The sequence below is a fragment of the Rhynchophorus ferrugineus genome, unplaced genomic scaffold, assembly GCF_030347505.1.
Source record: "Rhynchophorus ferrugineus isolate W39M unplaced genomic scaffold, kcgeb_rfMv2 rfM1, whole genome shotgun sequence".
In the NCBI taxonomy this organism is placed as follows: domain Eukaryota; kingdom Metazoa; phylum Arthropoda; class Insecta; order Coleoptera; family Curculionidae; genus Rhynchophorus; species Rhynchophorus ferrugineus.
In genome coordinates this window covers 21,691,560-21,709,827 of record NW_027472580.1, presented here as the reverse complement: position 1 = coordinate 21,709,827, position 18,268 = coordinate 21,691,560, and the positions used below count along the sequence as shown (strand labels likewise).

Genomic DNA, 18,268 nt, shown 5'->3' with positions numbered 1-18,268 from the left:
TTCACTGACCAACATTTCCACAACTAAATTCGTCGTCTATTTTCTATATGAAGTACATTTTCCGAATATCTGTAAAAATTAAGTCATGCGTATAATAATTATTACATATTTAATATTACTTTTAATGAGAATAAAAACGAACTTAAATTTATTCTCTAATTAATGTAACAAATTCATTAAAGACCAGATAGCGACTTTTATCTAAAAATATTCTGCTTAATCCTCATCTTTATGTTCATTAATAAAATTAATTGAAAACATCATATTTGGTGTATAAATAATAGTATTTGATAACAGTTATCAAAACATTTTAGTTAATGTAAACATGGCTTATATTCAACTAATTTATAAATATGACTCCATTTAAAGGAAACCAAATTTGATGAATTAAAAGAACCTCTTTAGTTTCCATTATATGTGCATCAAATTATTGAAATGTAATAAATAGGAAATAACTGGGAAGGGGCCAAATTTGACAAATAGGTTGTGACTTATTGAGTTTTGATGAAAACTATATAAGTCCGACTTTTTAAATAAATTTTTACATCCAGTGGATTCAAAAGATTAGAATAATAAGCAGAAATGTATTGCTTTATTAGTGTGGAGGTAATCGCGAAACAAAGTATCTTTTGCATTCCTAAAAATATATAATTATCAATTGAAAAATAAAATGAAGAATCTAACATTGAACACAACTATTAAGTGCTAACATTAATTATTGTATTGACAGCGACTGAAGCAAAATAGGTTTAAATAAAAATATGAAAACTCACCTTCCCTGTATTCTTGTTGGCCGTTAGATGACGGCCTCTCAATTACTTGCTGTTGTTCTAGATACTGTTCCTGGTGATGCTGAGGCAACATCAACCGCGCCTTGGATGCCCCCACTAAAGCTGACATCTGCTGATGACCGATCATGTTCCCTGAGCCTGCCCGAGCTCCATTCGAGCCGGGACTGCCAGGTGCCGACTGGCTAGCGTCGATGGCGTGTTCCATGGTTGGCGAACCCTCGCGCGACAGCGACTCCGGCGTCATGACATCGGATATGCCGAGGTGCGACGGTGAGGCTGGCGCACTCCTAAAATAAAAATCATAATTGTATATCAAACTTTTTTTTTGTAAGCTTAAAACATTGTGTTCGATGATCCTTTACCTGGAGCTTAACCCAAATGGCGCCCTGAAACACGACACCCCACGCTGCCTGCGGCGCCTGAACGCCTGCTCGATCAATTTCGACTCCGACTGCGGATCAATCCTCCAGAATGAACCTTTTCCGGGCTCTTCTTGACTTCTCGGAACCTAAACATAAATATCACTTAGTACTTATAAAAAACATTATGGAATAATAAAAATTAATCGGACACAGTTCATATTGTTTCAAAATGAGATTGATTAACAAAGAATCAGTAGACTTTATTTTGATATCACATCTATAAGCGAGGTGTTACGACGCAATAACATTTTAGTTATATTGTTAACTTCATTTTATTACTGTTTAATTTATTCTGTATATGTATCTTTTCTTTGTGCATGTAGACAATTTAGGGGTCTAATTTAGACGTTTGAAACAATTTATGTGAAACGAAAATTTATCTGATACAGAGAATCAGACGAAGTGAATAGTGATTTTAACGGAATATTTAATGGAAGATTCCAAATGTGACAATAATCAGAGAAATACATTGCAGAAAGGGATAAAATCCGTTGTTTATCAAATCAGCAAAGTTGTCTCCTTTCTAGCTGTCTAGCAGAGTCTCTTACAATTAAACATCGTTATCTAAACTGGTAAGTTGAACCAATCCAAATTTTGTACCATTTCCATCTTGTTGATATGACTGTTAATTGTATTCCACATAGAAAAACATAGCGTTTACGTTTCAAACAAAACCAGTGCATTAGTTCAATAACTGATCATTAAAATATCACATGTGTGTTAACAGATCTTAATTTATCCTGTTTATTTGTGATGAGTTTTCGTTAAAATCGAAAAAGATGTAATTTCCTGCTTTAATAATTTTGTTTTCATGAAAGAGTGTTTAAAATGTGCTATTTAAGATGCTTGCAAATTTTAATGGTTGGTGGAAATTTGTTATTTGGTTAGTCAATGGTATAGATTGAACCAACGAATAATAGTTATGTATTAAAAATCGAATGTTTTGTCATCGCTAAAATATTTATGGAAACGGATAATAACTTGACGCGTTTGTCGTTTCGTCCAAACACTAAAATGCTAATTGGAAATCCATCTTTACCATCCACTCTAAACGATGCTTAAAAAGAAGCAGGGCAAAAAATCCTGGGATACGATAATGATCTTAACGTGTTATCTTGACTCACATTTGAGTTTTTTTTTGTTAGAAAATTTACTGTGTATGTCTATTATATCAATAACAAGCAATTGTTTTAGATATAAAATAGTTGGAAAAGTTGCTAAAACTAATATGAACTGCAATTGTTTATTTATGGATTCGTTTTAATACAAGCGAATAAAAAAAATGAAGCTTATAAGGTGATGTTTAGCTCTATTAATATGGGAGTAAAAGGTTAAAGTCTAATAAAACAACAACGGAGTAGAATCACAGAACTGAATGATGTGAAAATATTTTTGAATATTGAAAATCCAGCTCAAAATCACAAAGAACTCCTAATAAACAGCTTGCAGTTTAAGAATCAATTGGTTTTAGGCGTAATAAACAGCTTGCAGTTTAAGAATCAATTGGTTTTAGGCGTTTACACGCGATAGAAAAAATAAAAAAGGAGGAAATATGGCTACTACACCAATTGACTGAAAATGTATTGGATCAAGTCCTTTGACAGTTAAACATACCCCAAAAATAATATGCAGCCAAGTTATTAAAAATCCTCAACAGCAGTAGGCTAAAATGTTATCAATATCAAATCTGACTACAGAATATAAAGAATATACAGAAAAGTCTAGTCTAATATATAGCTGCAAATTTAAGATACTTTTAATGAATTAATCGACACATATGATATTAGCAATACACCTTAACATATAATTAGGAACCAATAACATATAAATCGGGTTATTACAGAGTTTCATTACCTAAGTAAATATTATAATTTCCTTACCTTGATGAAATACCTATTCAGACTAAGATTATGTCTAATAGAGTTTTGCCAGCCCTTATCGGCGGTTCTATAGTATGGATAATGTTTGGTAATGTAACTATAGATTCCTGAGAGGGTGAGCTGCTTATCGGGGGCACTGGCTATGGCTTGTACTATTAACTGAGCGTACGAAAATGGCGGTTTTGAGTCATCCTTATTGCTACCACTCGCTGCGTAGCTCCCATCGTTGATCACCACAGAAGGCGCCTAAAATAATTTAAAAACTTAACGGTTGTTTGTATAGTTGTTCATTGCATTAAGCTAAAGCGCACACTGTCTAAACGGGACACTCAAAGTTGAATATAGGATTTAGAGTTACTATAATTATAACATAACAAAGTTCATTTGATAAACCTGCTAATAACAAATGGCATTGCATGCAAAGAGATAAGAACATTATTTACAACAACTAATATTAAATATTATACATATTAGTAAATTATTAACTGAAAAAAAAATCTGAAAATTAGATCAGAATAATAAAGAGATTAATTGATTAAAGGATAGAAAACTTACAGAACTTCCATTGGACGAATTGTGCCTATATTCAGGACTGTGGTTCTGTTGAACGTGTTGGCCATCGTCTCTGTGGGCCACCTGGGCAGCTGCGTAGGCGGCCACCATCTGCAAGTCAGCATGAACGTTTCTCTTACCATGACTGACACCATGTTGTCCACCTAGAAACGAAATGAGAGTAATTAAAGTCAGTTATATAATATGCATTAACATCTAAAAGTATAAATGTTTTATTTTATAATTTATTGCCATTAAATGTTCAAACTGATTGAAATTGAAGATTGATGATGAAGATTGTATTGCTAACTGGAGGTACTTTCGGTGAAATTCGGAAATGGAAACTGGGATGGGAGTACCAATTCTAAAAAAAATATGATATTATATGATATTAGATAATTATTATTTAGCTGAGACAGTGAGATTACTAACTGGAACAAATCTAACTCTCTTAAATACAATATATCGTTTAAGGAACTCTTAAGTTCGAAATCAGAGAATTGAGTTTTTAGCCTTTCCTGTTTTGTTACAGATAGGTGATCGTTTATTTCTCATTTTATAATGAAGGGTTGACAAATCAATAAAAAGCTACCCACGGAGGTAAAGATCTAAAAAAGGGTTTGGCGAGGGTATATTCTAGATGTGTATGAAAGGTAGAAGCGGGGCCCTTCTGTCTACACATTATTTTTTTAATTACAAAGTTTAGTATATTCTGTACTAAACGTACTAATACTACGTGATCAATTGTCAATTTTAAATACACGGTTACAAAAATGTTAAAGCCAAAGATTGATAAAAATATCAAAATTATTCGTCGAATCTAAATAATTCGAATACGATGTAGAACTTTGAAAAGTAACTTTTTTCAAAGTCATACCTACTACTTGTAAGTGTCAATTATAAGCAGTCTAGGATTTAATATATTAGTTTTAAATGTGCCCTTATGGGATATTAAAATAAAGAAAATATTTTGGAGTTCGACTTTGATACAAAACAACAAACGGCTACAGAAATCACTTAATGGCACGACTAGGAAAATATATAAAAATATATTTTCGTTCGCAATGTTGCCATATTGTATGAATTGTATTCATATAAGAAGAATAACGATGTGGATGAATGTGGCGATTACGTCGGTATGATTACACTAACGTTTATTAATAAACATTTAAAAAGTTAATATCTGGATTTTGTAACAATAAAAATTAAAGTATGAATTGAATTTTATATTTTTATAATACAGTCAGATAAAGCAGTACCTATATAATTATTTTTAATTATTTATAAAGATATTAAAAATAATATGCTATTAATTTAGTGAACTATTGGAGTAAACCGGCAACATCGCGTACTCGTTATAATAGCGTAGCAATCGCTCGACTGCTGCATTACTTCTCTTATGTCTCCTGAAGGTGTCTATGATTGGCTGAAGTCTTCACTTGTACTTCCGCTTCAGTTAGCCTTTGTTTTCTAAGTTTTGGTATTGCTAAATCCAATAGACCGCGACTAGAACTTTGAGTAATTTTTAATTCGTCTTTGGTAGGCTAACACATCTAACTTTGACGCCTCTGCCCGAATTTTAGTAGAATAAGTTAAAGAGTACTGTAAGTAACCTGAGAGTGATTGTTGGCCAACTTCTGTTTTTTTTATTGATATGTTATTCAATTCCGTTTAATTGAACAATGAAACTTAAAAATGAGTTGCATGGTTTCCCTGAAATAACTCTACATACTTGCTAGATTTCATATGTGTAGGGGTGGAAACATAGGTCTGTATTACTTCACTAGTGACGTAGCAGTCGCACGATGTCATATATATATTCTCTCGAAAACGTCTATACAGAGTGAAAGCGGATATTTTGAACTGGAAATTTAAGATTTGGAAAAAGAAAGAAATAGGTCACGGAAGTCATATCAGATGAATCTAGTGACTTTTAACTTCTTCGACAAATTTGCACTCTTAAAAGCGGGACAAAACTCAGGATACGTTGCTTTAGCAAAATCATTTCGGATTTGGAGCAAGCGTACACACTGAACGTTGAGAATAACACATAATACCCATAAAGCCTAAGCGATAAGAAACCGTTGAAAAGAACGTACCGTCATTAGAAAATTAAAACGTATCCTACAACTCAAACTCAGCGAATATATTTCTATTTAATATCTGATCATCCGTTTTATATAGATAGTATCAAATAATTTGTGAAGAATATGGAGATCTTTTTGGTACACTTGTGTCAGCAATCGCTCAAAATGGTAGGAATTGATTCGTGAGATACTGAAAGATTCAGGATTTTCAGTCATCACTTTCTTCATTTTGATGTAAACTTCAACTGAAGACAGTGTCGGATTAGCCCGTAAACAAATTAAGTAATTGCTTAAAGCATTACACCACATCAGCAAAACATACAAGGGCGATCCGATAAGCCATTAGATAATCGCAAGAGAAATTTACTAGCGTGTACTACCGGAAGTACTACCTACAATCGGAAGTGTAGTTGTGTTTTGACCTCGTATGAAAGCGGGCGTGTCCGCGGAAAATGGAAAAAGAGCAAGAAAAGAGTAAAACGGTTATAGAGCTGTACTATGCCGAATTGTAGAAAATGACCTGACAACGAATGGCACGGCAAATGACAACGCACAGGCGCATACCTTCGTACTCGCCACGGTTAAATTTGTCGAATAGCCTACGAACTGCTCCTTCATCCACCGTATTCTCCAGACTTGACCCCGTGCGACTTCATTTTGTTTCCGAAGTCACCCGCCGGGCAGAAAATTGAGTCGAATCAGGAGGTCATTGCCGCCACGGAGGTCAAATTTGCAGACCCCGAGAAAATGTATCTTTCAGACGGGTTAAAGAAGTTGGGGCATCTCTGGGTCAGGTGTATCGAACTAAATGTAGACTATGTTGAGAAATAAATCGCCACTTTTCCAAAATTTTCGTTTCTTTTTTGTACGCTTAGTACTTATCGGACCACCCAGGTACTACGTGTTTTTTTTCTCTCATATGAGAAAAACTGGTAATGTTGAAATAGCTATTACATATAAGCTTAATTTACAAAAAAGACGGGTATAATGAATGGTTAATGACGACAATTTTCACACTGTCAGGTGGTATTCACAGTATGTCAGTGGTGAGTGCTGAAGGCTGTGCTGGAACTTCTCGGTTTGCCTTGTCAATAACCATCTGTTCTGGCCAATAGAAAATTATAAGGGTTTTAACATGTAACAAATAAACTATAGGCCAGGCAGCCACAACAGAACGTTTTCAAACAATGACGGTAAATCTGGCAGACACATCACAGGATGCCATCAGAAAGCTATAAAAGTCCAAATATAATGAAAAGGCTATTACGGTATATAAATAGTAGAATGTAGATGAGTAAATGACAGATGATTGTAATAGTTATTTATCATTTAAATTGTAGCATGTATCATTTTTTGCAATTTATGCAATGAGACATATAAAAAACAATTAAAAGCAAAACAAAAATTGTAATGTACTATGCTGAACCATTCATTTGTAATTCATTTTGTACTGATTTTTCTCACCTCTAGGACTAGCTGGACAACTATTGGCAGCACTGATGGTACCAGTAGGCGAAGGGAACGGACTACTGTACTCTCCTTCTGGTATGTTGATGCGCAATGGTAACAATGAGGCCATAACCCCTCCGCCAGCTCTCTCGCGAATTCGCACTGGGGATACCTCGCGGACGTTTGGTGCGGTTGCGTCCAGACCGTCGTCCACCAGTGATTGGAAGCACAGCCGGATGTTGGTACTCGGAAATCGAATCGTGCATCTAAAAGATAAAATAATGCTAGGTTAGATAAGATAATTTAAAAGAATATCTCGCAGATCATTGCAATCACAAAATTATTATGCTTGATTAAAAACTGTGATCAACAAGAAGGCAAACTTAAGACATATTACGGAATGTTCCGCCAGAACTATATAATTTACAACTGAATACTGATTAAACAACTTACAAGAAACATGTTCAAAACGACTGATGCATTTAATGAGTATTGTGAAATGATTTGATAATACCGGCACTTTAAAATCCATACCAGAAAGTATAAGGATGCATCTCTAACATAAACCTTCAATTGATATGATATTTAATATGAGCTTCATTTAAAAAACATTTAGTTTGGAAATATTTATTTTGCATTTATTTGATAGTATTGCCTGTATTGAAATAATATTCACTTAATATTAAACTAAACCAACAGCCTATGCTATATTTAAAAACTTCATGTTGAAGAAACAATACGATATCAAACCACTTTTATTCATTGAACAATCAACAATGGTAAACATTGAGTTACAGTGGTAAACATAAAGCAATGCGGTGATGAGTGTTTGGATCAGATAAAAATTGTGTGAAAAATTATCGAATTTTTGTTATATAGCAGAACTAATATGGTTGAAATAAAAAGTAACCATACGAGAGTTTATATTTTTTAAGATATTGGAATAGCGTAACGAATCCAAGGACCACGGAGGTATGTCCATCGGTAGTCAAACTATAGAGTTTTCTTTATATTATAAATCCCTACTAATAAAAAAATTATTAATAACGCTATTGCAAAACGTTCATATTTCGAAAGTACCAATTTTTAGAGTAGGAGAACCAACCTGCTGTGCGCCAGACGGTGTTGTTTTTAGAATAACTTTTAAAAACTCCTGTATAAAAAGAATCCTGTATAAAATAATATTGAATTTATAGTGTGTCCAATAAACAAGCAAGTGCGTCATATAGTCTGTTCAAAGTTATTTTGTATATACGTCACCTAAATTTGTGACGTCAAAACGTCACAATATTGCCGCATCAACTCTGATTTTTAGTTCAGTTCGAACTATTTTCAGGAACTATTTTTTTTTAATTTATTACATTATTACTAATCGTTGACGACTAATTTACAATTTCTCTATACAATAACTTAATTCTAGGTACATATAATGTATTAAATTTTTTTAGTAATGCGTCATGGATATTTGTGACGTCGAAACATTGCAATGTTGCTGCATCAACTCTGAGCTTTAGTTCAGTTTAGCTTTGACATAAAATAAAATTTTAATCTAAATAAAATAATTCAACAAAAATATTATCAAATATAATTTATGTTAACATTATAGTACATCTAAAAACTACAGTTAATTATACAGCCACAATAGTTTACAGGTTAGAGTTATAACCTCTTATCACTATTGCTTTCAATAATTTTGCATACGTCTGACAACCGGACGACTTTGACAAATTCATTGACAATGGCGCGTTCAAACAAATCAGACAGCATAGTATCTCTTTTTAACTAGAATAAAATGAGAAGGAAAATATTGTCTGATTCTAAAACGAATTTACAAATTGCGTCAGGCAATACATTAAATATTTTGATGACGTGCGTACAAAAAAACTTTGAATAGACCATAGATAACTTCCAATTGTAGTTTGTAAAAAAATCGTTTTAAATCTGGAGCCGATTTTTTCTTCTCATTTTATCCTAGTTAAAATGAGATAGAATAGAGCTGTGTTATGCGTTGGAACAGGTAACCGAATCATTTAGTAAAATTCTATTTGGGTCGGTACTGGTGAGCCATGTTGCTAAATATCTGCAAAATTATTAAAAATATTAGTGATTTAGACGTTCCAAACTAAAACTCAAATTTGATGTGGCAACATAGCGACGTGATGACGTCATAAATATTGATGATGTGTATTCGCTGATTTATTGAACGGGCTGATTTGTGTGATTGATGTGATTTGCCTAAGTTGTATCATGGCTGTTAACAATGCAATTTATTACTATTCTATTACATTCTTAAAATTAAAAAAAAAATAACAAAAAATATATTATTTTGGACTTACTCAATGCTTTTTATTTAACACGACATACATTTTAAAGTATAAATTTAATATTAAGTTTTATGAGTTTAAAATTAACCTCCATTTTGTATCAAATCAAATGTCTATAAAACGTATAAAATGCGTAAAAAAAAACATTTTATTTAAGCTTATCTTTAGTATTCCATTGATAACACAAATGATTCTTGAGAAGATGAAATAAGTTACTGAGGGATAGAAAAAGATAATGATATGAGACAGGTTTCTAATACCTATTAATAAGGAAAAATTGCAATTGCAGTGGGTAAATGATATCCATCCAGACAAAACGGTTGTCCGCTGATATAAACCACCGACTTTGATGATTACAATTAGAGTTATCAACTTACTTAAAAAAAATTACGTATCAAATTCTTAAAAGAAGAAAAAAAAATATGTATGGAAGAAAAAAATATGGCACACTAGTATCAACCCAAATAGAATTTTATAGACTTTTTATAGTTACATTAGTATATCCAATAATACAGCCAATGGGCGTCTCCAAAATGGACTTTGGTGGTTTACAACTTCTAATTATTATAACTTTTTGAAGAATTTTATAGACATTTGACAACAGGGTCGACCATTGCCAACACAAATGTTATAGATTGATTGATTGGGTTACATGTTCTCACGTATCATAGAGCATTCTGTCTCTTATTAACTACGGAAAATGAGAAGGAAAAATCCGTTCCGAGTTCCGAAAACAAATTTTACACTTTTACACACTGCAACTCGTATTATTTATTAGACGGGCTATAGTAACATTAAACGTGCAATGTAAAAATCAATAATCGTAGTATCACCAGTTCAGATTTACCATGTCCACGTTCTGTTTTTACTTTGTTATGTATTAATAAATAGTTATTAGCTATATGGAGAGTTTTTTCCCTACGCATCACGGTAGATATTCGATTAAGAAATTGCTTTCGCATACATTATTTTTAGGTAAAAATATAAACTATCTTTACCGAATCTACTAAATGCTATGTGGTCCCACGGAAAGAAACTTGACAAATAGATCAAAAGAGGAAAAAAATTTGAAGAACTAAAAATATATAAAATATTTATAAGAACAGACTTTATAGTAACATTAAAGGGGTGTAATGTATAAATTAAGGTATATGTTTAAATACAAAGTATCATCAATACAGTAACGTACACTCGCCTTTGCATTATAGAACAAAATGGAAAGCCAATACAAATTATTGCCCGACCATATTACCGCGCCTTGGTAAAGCACACGTATAGAGAATGACGCCTTCTTCGTCCTTTCCATCGAAGAGTTAAGGTCGGCGCGAATGATTCACCAAATGTCTCGCAAACTAGTTTAGATTTTTCTTTGATATTTACCAAACGGGAGAAAGTTCCCACATGTCGGGCGTTTACGCAATGTTCATTGTGTTGAGAGGGAGAGAGAAAGAGGAGGGGAGCGGCATCCGTGCGAGATGTTAACGACTGCCCAGATATGCTGGCCAACCTTAAGGGGTTATACCGTGGTTTGTGGACACCTTCGGATCGTAACGGACGGAATTTGAAAGAACGGACCGTTTATATAGTCTATAAAAAATGTGAACTAATGTCATTAAGATGTTTAATGTATTTATCGGCAATCAGTAATCCTTCTCATTTTATTCTGCTAAAAAAAGATAGGGGGGTCTGATACGTTCGAAGAATTAACCGAATCGGCCTACAAAAGTCGTTCGATTGTCAAATGTCTGCAAAATTATTCAAAACATTAGTAATAATAAGAGGTTATAAATCGGAAAATGTTATTTTGACACTTTGCTTGTTTTGATAAATTTCAAGTCACTATTTGTGATTACTCTGATTAAAATGGCTACTCTGATTAAAATTAAAGTTAATAAGTAGTCGCAAACATATTGCGTCTCTAACTAGTTACTTCGAACAGGAGCAAGGTAGTGAAGGCACCCTCTTACCAGTAAGTTGCTGTGGTATTTTTTGGAAATATTTTAGTGCGTTACAGCTCCACTGAATATTAGTATGGCCACTGTAACAAGCTAACACCTATGAAATGTATAAAAACAATGAGTAGTTTTTTCAATATCAACATAATTTAATACAATATTTCAGAAAAAACTGTTAGCCTGGCAAGTATCCATAGAAAATCCATAGATATGCAGCTCTTTGGGGGATTTAAATGGTGTAAAGATAACCCACGAAGACGTATAATGGAGCTTCCAGACATTGCTTTTAGAAGATTACAATTCTCAAAAGCATATAATAATGTAAGATAGTATGAAGAATGTAATGAATGATAACTCGATAAATTCAAGGCAAGATGATAATAAAAATAGTAAAAAAACAACAAAAGTTAAAGTTGAAAAGGGTAAACGTTTGAATAACGTTTGATTAGCTTTTGTTAGTCACAATATTTATTAATAATTTATTGCATATATGTTGTCCTTCATGCTGGAAACAGGAATGGCTTTATTCCTGACGCAGAGTTAGTGTTCTTCTCAAGTCCATGGGTGACTATATCTATGGGTGGAGAAGTGAGTTATAATATGTTTTGCTTTGGATTAAGAATGAGCTCTTAAAGAACCGATAGGAACTATCAGTTTTTGTTATAGACAATGCCCCTTACTATAGTACACTGGTGGAAAAGATTCCAACAAGTGGATTGACAAAGGCTTGTAATTAAGGAATGACTTACAATAAATTAAGTTTTGGGGAAACAATGCTAAAGAGAGAACTATTTCAAACTGTTACCCAGCCAATATAATAATAATACGAATAAGGTGGTACAGATAATATTTTGTTAAACTGTTTCAACTTCTTGCCGTGTATAATAACTGGTTTTGTTGGGAAAATTCCGTTTGGGCATGAGTTGCTACCAACTGCAAATTACTACTTTAAAACACGTAAAACACATTCCTATTCATGTGTTCAATAGAAAAGTGTGACATATATTTTATTCAATTACATTAAGCATATTGCATGTTAATCCATAATAATTATCTGAAGGGGAATCCCAATTCTCATACCAAGTTGCTCATTATTAGCAACGTGCTCAAACTTTATCAGTATCATCTCAGTTATTTTTAATTAACTATTTCTTACTACTGTTCAGTTGCACTTGTATCAATATAACAGTATGTATTTCCCTAATTAAACTTAGATTACTTAACCTGAAGTTAAGATTAAACAGTTATACGTTGCTGTGATGTAGTAATCTTATTTCATGTTTTAAAGGCAAATCTTGGAGAAGTTCGTAAATCCATTTTATTGGTGACATAGCGTTTTAATGCAACTTGATATTGGGATCACATAAGTCCAAATTGGCATTATGATTGATTAATAAACCAATCTCTTTGATTTTAACTCAAGATGAAAGTATCTTCCGACTAACTAGTACGGTTGCTTGATTTTGAGTCTGATATGCTCTGCTTTGTTCAACATGATTCCAAGAGGTATTTAGTTGATTCTGCTTAAGGAATTGGACACCCGACAAGTGATACAATTAGGTCGCAACGCAAAATTCACATGAACAGATTTGGAGTCTCTAGTCCATTTGTAGATTTTGTTGACTGTCACTTTCTACAACCTTAGGTAGATATATATATATATATATATATATATATATATATATATATATATATATCAAGACAATCTTGTTCATAAGCTACAGAAAACGTTACCGAAACCACACATTGAACTATAGAATCTTACATTACAGCCACAATGTTTAGAGTTAAACAAGAGGAAGCTTAGTCTATAATAAAAGAAGCTAAAGCAGGTGTATCACAAGGAAGTCTGTTGGGACCAATTCTTTAGCTATTCTACACATATGGTATACCACAAAGCTAAAATATAACGAATACTACATTTTCCGATGATACTACGATTCTTGCCTATGGCAAAAAAGCCACATTAAAATTATAGCAGGCAAGTGATAATATAACTAATTGAACCCAAACTTGGAAAATACAAATTAACAAAAATAAATTTGTGCATGTGCAGTTCACGTATATAATCAGATCGTACAAGCACCATAAATCATTCCTTATAGCAACAACTATAAGTATCTCGTAATTAATCTTGATCCAAAACTTCACTGAAAGGAACGTGTAGAAAAGAAAAGGAAAGGACTAGATAAAGTCCTTCCAATAAAACAGCCAATACACATCATCAATATTTATGATGTCATCACGTCGCTGTGTTGCCACACCAAATTTGAGTTTTGGTTTACAACGTCTAAATCACCAATGTTTTAGAGAATTTTGTAGACATTTAGCAACATGGCCCATCGGTTGCCGCACCAAATTTAAGTTTTCGTTTATTTTGACCATGATTATAAAATAGTAATGTAAATAAAATAATAAAATAAAAATAACCTTATATGCTCGACGGTGTTGACGTGCATTGGCTGTCTGATTGGAAGGACTATATAGTCTATTTAAAGTTTTTTTAGTAACGTGTAATGAATATTTGTGACCTCGAAACATTACAATGTTGCCGCATCAACTCTCAGTTTTAGTTCAGTTTGGCTTTGACATACAAAAAAATTCTAACCTAAATAAAATAAATGAACAAAAATATAATTTATGTTAACATTATAGTATATGTAAAAATTACAGTTCATTATACAGCCACAATAATTTATAGGTAAGAGTTAAAACCTCTTATCACTATTGCTTTCAAGAATTTTGCATACATCTGACAGCTGGTCGCCGTCCGGTTGTCAGATGTACGCTAAATTATTCAAAATCTTAGTTATAATTACTACAGGTTATAAACCGGCAAATATTGTTTTAGCTCTTTGATTATTTTGATAAATTTTAAGTCGTCTTTGTTCGAAAAATGCCGAAGACAATAGATATTCAGGGTCACAAATTGATTGCGGCTTTAATAGGTTATTTTGAAAAGGAACGAGATAATGGAGGCCCCTTTTGCCAGTAAATTCCGTTAGAGGGGTAATTATTGATGATATTAAATAATATAAGTCCCTACAATTTTATTGAAAATGTTTTTAGCGGGTTGCTGCCGCGCAAATATTAGTGTGGGTACTGTGAATAACATCGCTTACAAAATGAAGAATAATACGTTAGATTTACCCAAGAAAACCCGTCTACATACAAAGTGGGTGATTGGCTCTATTCGAAACCAAATATATGAAATGTATAAGAACAGTAAGTACACAAACTATTTTATCAGTATAAACATAATTTAATAAAATTATTTTAGAGAAAATTGTCTGTCTGGAAAGTATACATAAAAGAGTTAGGGATATGCAGCTTTTTGAGGGATGTAAGACATCCTTTCATATACTCTTATAGGGCATAGGGTTTAAATGGTGTAAAGATAACCCTCAGAGAAATTCCTGAAAATGGACTTCCAGACATTGTCTTAAAAAAAAATTTAAAGACATAAAATATGGCCAAAGATAAACTATTTGAATTTGTATATCTTGACGAAACTGACTATTTTAAAATGGTTCATTAATGGCACTCTTGGCAAGACAGTAACAAAAAAAGAGTAAAGACAACAAAAATAGATGGAAAAAAGTAAAAGCTACAATAGCATTCGATTAGGTTTTGTTGGTCATTATATTTATTAATAATTAATTGCAGATATGTTACTGGTCGAGAAGGATATTCCATCAAAAATTGTTTGGATATGTGGAAGGAAGCATTGTCAACCATAACACTTTCGGTTTGGACGAACTCGATAAGACATACAGAGGAAGTAATTGAGGTGAAATCGTGAACATGTTTCAGACAGATTAGAAATTGACAGTTTAGTGATTGAAATGGACAGTGAATCGGAAAGTGAAAATAACTGAAGAAAACTTTCAGGATATGTGATAATACTGTGAAATGCTGGAAATTCCTGAGCCAGAGTGATGAGGGTAGAAACAACTAAAAGTATGCACATAATTAATTGTAATTAAATTGTAGGGCGTGAAAGATTTGTGTACACAGATGATTGTAATTGTTCAAAATTAAACATGAGCATTAGGTTAGAACGTATGAGGAGATAATGAATACTAATTGTTTTGTAGATATAGTAAATGTATTAGACAGAATTCAGTGATTAATTTTATGAAGAATGGTGTACACAGATAGTAGCAGAAGAAATAATATATACAGTGATACCAAGATGATTTGACAAGTAAACATACATCGAATGAAACAAGAACTAAACATAAAAAGGTAAATATGCTGTCGAATGAAAGCAAAATACGTTTTTCAGATATGCAATTGTTAATTAGGTGAATTCGGCCTCCAGGGGGATACCACTACATAAAAAAAACACGCCTAGAAACTCTACCTCATGGATGGTGTGGAAAAGAGTTCAATGTAAACAAAACAAATCTAACCCACAAACTATTATACCTGTGTTCTTATTTATGTTCAATTATTTTATTTAGATTAGAATTTTGTTGTATGTCAAAGCCAAACTGAACTAAAACTCATAGTTGATGCGGCAACATTGCAATGTTTCGACGTCACAAATATCCATGACGCATTACTAAAAAAAACTTAATAGACTATATATACCTAGAATTAAGTTATTGTAAATTAGTCGGCAACGATTAGTAATAATGTAATACATTTAAAAAAATGGTTCCTCCGGAGGTAAACGAAGGATAAACGATGTGAAAACTGAAAACGAATAGTTCATATCTTAGTAAAATGATTAAGTTTCCGGGATGACGACGTCGATGGGGCATCGAGGAAAATATTTCCCTCGAAACGCGACAATACGAAGATTGTCTGAAATCCTGACCAATGGCATCGATCGCGACCGTCGCCGTCGTGGTCGGAAAACAATACCGAATCGTGTGGTGAATTCCCGACCGTCTAGCTTGTTGCTAAGAGGAGTCTTGAGCTCCCATCCGCAGCGGCCCACTCCGATACTGGCGGCGACCGACGACTGTGCGTTGTTCTTTTTTTTTCTGCGTTCGCATCGCTGTTTCGCGTTCGTTCCGTTCAGTTTCGACGGGCGCGTGGGTCAGTTACAGTCTACTATATCAGGGCGGGATGACCTCTCTTAATCGAGACAGACGTATGAATGAACAGCAGCTCTCCCAGATATTTTATCAACACTACTAGATTGTATTACTACCTCTTGAAAAACAATGCTCGTAAAAGAAATGTATATGCGAAGAACTATACTATACTCTATCCGAAGTACCAGTGACCAAAACATTAGTGATAAGAGGTTATAAACCGGCAAACGTTTTGGCGCTTTGCTTGTTTTGATAAATTTCAAATCGCTGCTTAATATTTTTTGGATTACTCTGGTTGAAAATGCCGAGGCCAAATAAATAGTCAGTCAGAAGTCAAATTACAGAATATATATTACGTCTTTAATCAATAACTTCGACCGGAAACGAGGTAAATGGGGACCCGTTCTACCAGTAAAATGCGTTAGAAAGGTAAATGTTGATATTATTAAATATTAAGCTGCTGGTGTTTTATTAGAAATATTTTTATTGTGTTGCAGCTGCAGTGAATATTAGTATTATAACTAAAATCTCCCAAATTAAAGAGAAACCATATAATTTTGGTTTAGTTTTTTTTAATATAAAAATAACTTAATTCAATTATTTCTGGTTTAATTTTAAATTTATTCTGTTAGTGCAGTTCTAGGAAAATACCCATAGAAAACCTCTGGATATGAAGTTCTTTGAAGGACGTAAGTCATCACTTGTATATAGACAAAAGGTAATTCAAAATGGAACATTATGCTACCCTTGGCAAATTGCTAATAAAAAGAGTGCTAATAAAACAAAAGTTGATGGAAAAAGGTAAAAGTTAGAATAACATTTGATAAGGTAAATATTATGATTTACAAATCATAATATTTTTTAATATTTTACTGCAGATATATTGATCTTCATTCTATAAACAAAAAAATACCAACAGGTGGTCGGCAAAGGCTGTCATTAAGGATCGGTTTCCAAAATATATTTTAAGTTTTGAAGATACCACATTAAAGAATGAAGTATTTCAAATTGTCACTTAGTAAATATAAATGAAATGTTTAATTCTGAATTAGAGAGAATGTTTGAGAAGAGAGAATTAGTGATTAAACCTAATTTAATCGAGAAAAATGTACACAGAAAGTAATAGAAGAAACTTAAGCAGAATTTCAGTGATATCAGAATGATTTCCGAATGAGAAGGAAACAATAACTAAACATATAAAAGTAAATATGTTCTCTAATGAAAATAAAATACATTATTTGGGCGTACAATTATTAATTAGGTGTATTAAGCCTCCAGGGGATATAATAGGTGGTTTAGAAAAAAGTTCAACATAAATAGAATAATATAACTCTATAACTTATAAATAATTTATGAACTATTGTGGCTGTTTAATTAACTGTCGTTTAAGTCCTTCGATAATATATGCATTAGATGTATTGTAATGTTAAAATAAATTATAGTTTATAACATTTTTAGCATCATTAGATTGTCATCATTGTTATATAACGAAGCTAAAATAAACTGAAATGTATAAAATGTTAACGTTAATTGCGGCAACATCACACCGTTTTAGCGTCATAAATTGAGATGACGTGATTTCACTGCTACTTTGGATAGGCTATAGATCGCTCGACAATTTTTTTTCAGTATAATTTTCTCCAGCTTCAATAAGTTCATCACTGTTAAGTGGCCCTATTACCTCTTCGTTTGATGGAAATCATTTTCCCAGCCCATCGAGTCCTAGTACTTTTCAAGCTCTTGTTCAGTTCTAGAAATAT

General features: G+C 32.8%; 1 protein-coding gene across 1 annotated transcript in view; it reads right to left on the bottom strand.

Annotated features, from left to right (window-relative positions):
* Window positions 1–18,268, bottom strand: part of FoxK (Forkhead box K) — a 36,876-nt gene that overhangs the window by 2,477 nt on the left and 16,131 nt on the right. The window contains exons 2-6 of the mRNA XM_076419039.1: window positions 7,197–7,447; window positions 3,649–3,809; window positions 3,094–3,339; window positions 1,154–1,299; window positions 774–1,078 (exon numbers count right to left, since the gene is read on the bottom strand). Coding sequence (XP_076275154.1) covers window positions 774–1,078; window positions 1,154–1,299; window positions 3,094–3,339; window positions 3,649–3,809; window positions 7,197–7,447 — 1,109 coding nt within the window. The remainder of the gene's footprint in view (window positions 1–773; window positions 1,079–1,153; window positions 1,300–3,093; window positions 3,340–3,648; window positions 3,810–7,196; window positions 7,448–18,268) is intronic.